General features: G+C 38.2%; 1 protein-coding gene across 1 annotated transcript in view; it reads left to right on the top strand.

The window, feature by feature from the left end:
* Positions 1 to 472: 472 nt before the first annotated feature.
* The window catches only part of LOC107721340 (cell division cycle-associated protein 4-like), a 29840-nt gene continuing 24745 nt past the window's right edge, over positions 473 to 5567 (top strand). Inside the window, exon 1 of the mRNA XM_016529303.1 lies at positions 473 to 1038. Within this exon, the coding sequence (XP_016384789.1) occupies positions 887 to 1038 (152 nt within the window). The 5' untranslated portion in view covers positions 473 to 886. The remainder of the gene's footprint in view (positions 1039 to 5567) is intronic.

Below are 5567 nucleotides of genomic sequence, written 5' to 3'. Positions count from 1 at the left end.
CAGATGTGACTCAAATGAACGTCAATGTTGAATTCCCTCCGCGCGCGCAGATATTATTAGATGTGTCAGAAAATATTGTATTATACAAGCTACATAATTGTGAGGTTTTATTACCTACTATATCAGACTCGACTAAAAATCTGCTTTGAAAAGCTTCGTTTAGAGAAATTCTACTGTAAATCTAACTGTTAGCGTCTGTAGTATTCAGATGCTTGTTAAGTTTTCTTAAAATAGACACGGGATGCTTGGCAAAAAGGAAATGGAAAGCCACAAACGTGCCATTTACAACGCAGTTTGTGCCGTAGTCCGGTAGCCGTTTGAACAAACGGCCACGTTTTCGGTCTGTGGGCATGTTAGGGGGACGAATGTGATAGACTAGAGAGGAGGGGCAGAAGACGCGTTCCACCAATCAAGGGCAGTTACTAGGCGGGTCTGAGATCGCGTTCGACCAATCACAGCCTTCCCACCTGACGACCGTCAATCAGCTGAGTTCTTTTCCCGTTGATTCTGCAGTGTAGCGAGAGTTCTTTTCTCGTGCCTGGGTAGAGACGCGATCGGTCGCGTAGTTTTGCGCAAAATAATGTTCAGAATTTGGACCAGAAGCTCAACGCGAAGTTCGGCGACCGATTTAAACAACCGTACATCTTATTTCTATCAGTCAAGAGGATGTAGCGGTCATTCGAGGATCTTCGGTAAATTAATTTCGTAGTTCCATATAGACAGAGCCAGCACTTTACCAAGTAAGTTACGAACTAGCTAACTGGCTAATTCATTGCGCATCCCTGTGAGCTTAGCCGCGGAGGCTAGCGGTGCGCACGTCTGCGAGAGTAGTTGGTTGTAATAAACGCTAAACAACGAAGCAACTGGTTGAGCCAAACATAATGGTATGGGTCAAAGGGACATCACAGCGTTCGAGGCGTCCATGAAAAGAAAAAACGGAATTCCCACTGTCTCTATGTGTCGACTGGATGTGGAGTCCGCTGTTGGGAAGAAGGAAGTTGAGCCCGCCGGAGGAGATGGTGCCCTTTCCTCGTCAAGGTAACATTAACGACTTTTAGTCACAAACTGTTTTCTGGGTGTCATTTGAGCCCGGTAGAAGACCTTTTAGGTATCATTCTGTTTTGGGAAATTGTTTTATATATTAACACTGTTCAGCACTGTCCCGCTTTACGTAACAACTAGAGTTTATGTTGACGATACTTGAGCTTGTGTAGCTGTTACTCCGTCCACACTAGTTTATTTACAACTGGAGCAGTCCTAGCAAAAAGAATGTATACTAGTTTTTATATCTGGACCATTGTGTGTGAGCCTATAAACACAGTAACTTTGGTACCTCGCGTTTTCTTCTGTACGTGGTCTCGGTTGCGTAACGTTGTCCATTTTGCCAAAATTATGTTTGGACCCGACTAATGGCGCTTTTCCACTGCGTGGTACGACTCGGCTCGGCACGGCTCGGTTTGCGTTTCCACTGCAGTTCAGTACCGCTTGTGAAAACCCCCCAAAAAGTGACCCGTCCGGAGCCGTACCGTGCCGTACCATGCAGTGGAAAAGCGCCATAACATTCACTCGTAATATGTGACTGAACGGTTTTCTAGCAAACCTGTTATTAAAGAATAAAATAGTATGTTGTTGCGATATTTCAGTCGTGTTTTCGCAAACATGTCTAACTAAAGCAATAGTGAAAGCCAAGAGTGCATGAATGCAGGTTTCAGTTTTACTAAAGTTTCATAATTCGAATGAATGTGTAATTTTACATGAATCTTTATGAGTATGTGTTTCATAGTATGTGTCTTTATACGCGAAAAACTCGAGGAGTGATTTAAAGTTACTTCAGTTTCAGCTGCCTTTCAGAAAGCGAAAGCCATAGTTTTTATTGAAAGCAGCTGTGGAGTTTAAAGGGGTCCGGCGTTATGCAAATTTTCCCAGATCGTGACGTAGGTATGTGGGGGCGTGTTAGAACGAGCCGTTTTAGGTAGGCTTGGCTGACTCTGAACTTTTATAAAGAATATCTCTTTGGATTTGAGACTTTAGTCTTTGCAACTTTACAGATCTTCTTTATGCACCAAGATCTTGTAACACTCCAAAGAGAAAGGAAAAATTGAAATCGCGTCATATGACCCCTTTAAAAAATGCTACATACATGGTGAGTTTAAGCGTAGTATGGTCACTTCTGGGTATTTTTTGGATAATTCACTTGAACCATAACAAGTATCACCTTAAGGTTTTTAAAGAAATGTACAGGTTTGTAATATTTATTTGACTTCTGCAGATGATAACTGTCGGTTTCTGCAGTAAGCAGAAAGTCAGTAGTGCCTAAACTAGGTTCTGCTCTCTCATGGCTGTCAAACAGTCAGTTAACTTCTTGCATAAAGGTTAACAGTTGTTTTTTGCATTTTTTTTCTTGAATGGCTTATTAGAAGTGTGTAATTGAATGTAAAGCAGGGTTGTCAACAACTTGCGCCTCAGTCATGTATTACTTGCTAATTATTTTTTAGTAGGCAAGTATTCAGGTTAAATGAATAAAATCCATCTGAATCTTATACTAGACTGAGGTTTCACCACTGACTCAAAGACTTACACCACTGATAAGACAAGCAGGCATCATATGAGCGTGTGTTCACGTCTCTCAGCGTGACTAACACGCTGAGTCACTTCGTCAGTCTGTTGGAGCCGCCCAGTTACAAAGCTGCCCAAACTAAGACATCCGGCCTGTCTTCCCAGTGGTTCATTATTCAAGACTTAGTCGGCTTGTCAATGGCATTTGCCACCTACTCCCTCCCTCCTACTCGCAGTCAATCCCCTGTGCTCTTTCTTACACTCCTCAACTCAATCTCTCGTTCTCCTCCCACTTTCTCTCGCAGACTAACCTTTCTTGAAGCTCCTGCTTGCTCTAGCTTATGTACACCCTCTCTCTTTCCTGCTTTTTTTAAAGACTCTTTCCTGTTGTATTCTTTATCGTGACTGCCTCCTTTGGGGCAGTGGGAGGGAAACCGGAAGAGAAAAAGATGGAAAAATGACTCAACCACGTCAGTTCAGTTTGCTCTCGTGCAGGAAGTATCGTAGCTTAAGCCGGCCTATGAGTTGAAGCAACTCTTACCTTGTCCTCAGTGTGTGACTAAAGATCATTTCAGTGCTGTCTGTCACTTTGTGGTCTTCTATTCATTTATTTTTTTATGTACTAACCACACAGTGATGGAAATGAAGTCCTTATCTCTCTACCTTTAGTGAAACTGATGTATCTCTTTGTGTGGAGCTAGGCTGCTATTCATTTATGTGGTGCTGTGCTGCTGTAAGTGAAAGCAGCAGTATAAAGTCACTTCTCAGTTGTTCAGACTCTTATGTGTGTTGCACAGGCAGTATGAATGATAACTTGATGGTCTGTAAAACACTTAATGTCAACCCTTTTTTTTTTTTTTTTTTAATGCACCTTCATTATAGAAATGTAACAGTCTGTTATTGATACTACACTTTACACATTATTAAAAAAAAAAGAAGTTGTAATGATGATAAGATTTACTTATCAAATGTATTTAAAACTAGGGATGTCCATTTTAACCGGTTAACCGACCGTAAGAATTTTGACCGATTAATACAATCAGTTAAATGGTTTAAAAAGTCGTTTAATTTATTTTTTCAGTAATTTATCAAAATATTTAAAAAGGTTTGCTGCATGGTTAAAATACTCTACGCGTATTTTTTTAAAAAAGTGTTTTTTAGGGGGGAAAAACATAAGTCGCGCATAAGTCGCATTTTTTATTTCAGTCAGAAATGGGCCTAATGCCGACGCAAAATGTTTACAAACATTATAAACATAGGCTATTTTAGTTTCCCTCACTCCACAACAAATCCTTTCAATTAACAGTATTTAGATAAGAACAAGAATTAAAAATATAAGTAAGCTATAGCAATATAAACGACAAGCCAAAACGAATTCATTTAGGCTAAAACAAAACTGAAACCAACGTTGGGTCTTACCAAAACTCCACCAAATGTTTCGGTAGTGACAATTCTATGGGATAACACCCAAAAAAAAACAAAGATGTCATTACTAGGGATGTTAATTTTAACCGTTTAACCGGTTAACCGACCGTAAGAATTTTGACCGATTAATACAATCAGTTAAATGGTTTAAAAAGTCGTTTAATTTATTTTTTCAGTAATTTATCAAAATATTTAAAAAGGTTTGCTGCATGGTTAAAATACTCTACGCGTATTTTTAAAAAAAAGTGTTTTTTAGGGGGGAAAAACATAAGTCGCGCATAAGTCGCATTTTTTTATTTCAGTCAGAAATGGGCCTAATGCCGACGCAAAATGTTTACAAACATTATAAACATAGGCTATTTTAGTTTCCCTCACTCCACAACAAATCCTTTCAATTAACAGTATTTAGATAAGAACAAGAATTAAAAATATAAGTAAGCTATAGCAATATAAACGACAAGCCAAAACGAATTCATTTAGGCTAAAACAAAACTGAAACCAACGTTGGGTCTCTCATTCCACACAAAATCAAAGGTTTCCGTATTTGCGATGTATTTGAATGGCAAATTATTATTTATGTACTTCACTCGCGTTCCAATATCCACATAAAACAAAATGTTTTGCATAACATCATGGCGGTACTGTGATAACACTTAACGGCACAGATTTTACTACATGTTTTTTTACTACATTTTTTTTTTTTCATATGTTTGACTGACTGCATCGATTCGCTAAAGGAGGCCTTTGTTCACCCCCCGGAGCCGTGTGACACACTATTTTTTTTTTTATGCATGGGCGCTTTTTATTTATCTTCTTTTGGACTGAAGCAATGCAACACCCGCTGACTGCAATGATGGAGCTTGAAAGATCAAAGACAATTTTTAATATAACTCTGACTGGATTCGTCTGAAAGAAGAAAGTCATATACACCTAGGATGCCTCGGGGGTGAGTAAAACGCAGCCTAATTTTTGGGTGAACTAACCCTTTAACCGAGTGCGTGCATGCGGCGCCGGCGCAATCACTTGTATTTTTTCCTGCTAACAGTGGAAGAAACTAGGGCTGCCACTGACGACTATTTTTATTTCGATTATTCTATCGACTAATTTATCGAATAATCGATTAATCTAAACAATTAATTTCCCGCAAAAAAACAACTACAATTTTACTTAAGAATATTTAAATCAAAAAACACTTTTTAAAGGAGTATTTACCAGAAATATTATGTACCAGAATTTATTTAGGAGATAAATGTAAATGTGCAGTATTTCTGGGGAAAAAAAACTTTTTTTATTTTTTGTATAAAATCAATTATTTGGAGATGCTTTTGATTATTAACATTTAATGGAACCATTAAAGTGGAATCCAGAAAATAATGGAAAACAGAATTTGTAACGATAAAACTGTAAAACTAAATTAATTAGACAGGCTTTTTGATTAATAAAATTTAATTTAAAGGGGTCATATGACGGTTTCAATTTTTCCTTTCTCTTCGGAGTGTTACAAGCTCTTGGTGCATAAAGAAGATCTGTAAAGTTGCAAACTCTAAAGTCTCAAATCCAAAGAGATATTCTTTATAAAAGTTAAG

The sequence above is a fragment of the Sinocyclocheilus rhinocerous genome, unplaced genomic scaffold (genome assembly GCF_001515625.1).
Source record: "Sinocyclocheilus rhinocerous isolate Xijiao unplaced genomic scaffold, SAMN03320098_v1.1 scaffold271, whole genome shotgun sequence".
NCBI classification, from domain to species: domain Eukaryota; kingdom Metazoa; phylum Chordata; class Actinopteri; order Cypriniformes; family Cyprinidae; genus Sinocyclocheilus; species Sinocyclocheilus rhinocerous.
This window is presented reverse-complemented; position numbering and strand designations above follow the sequence as displayed.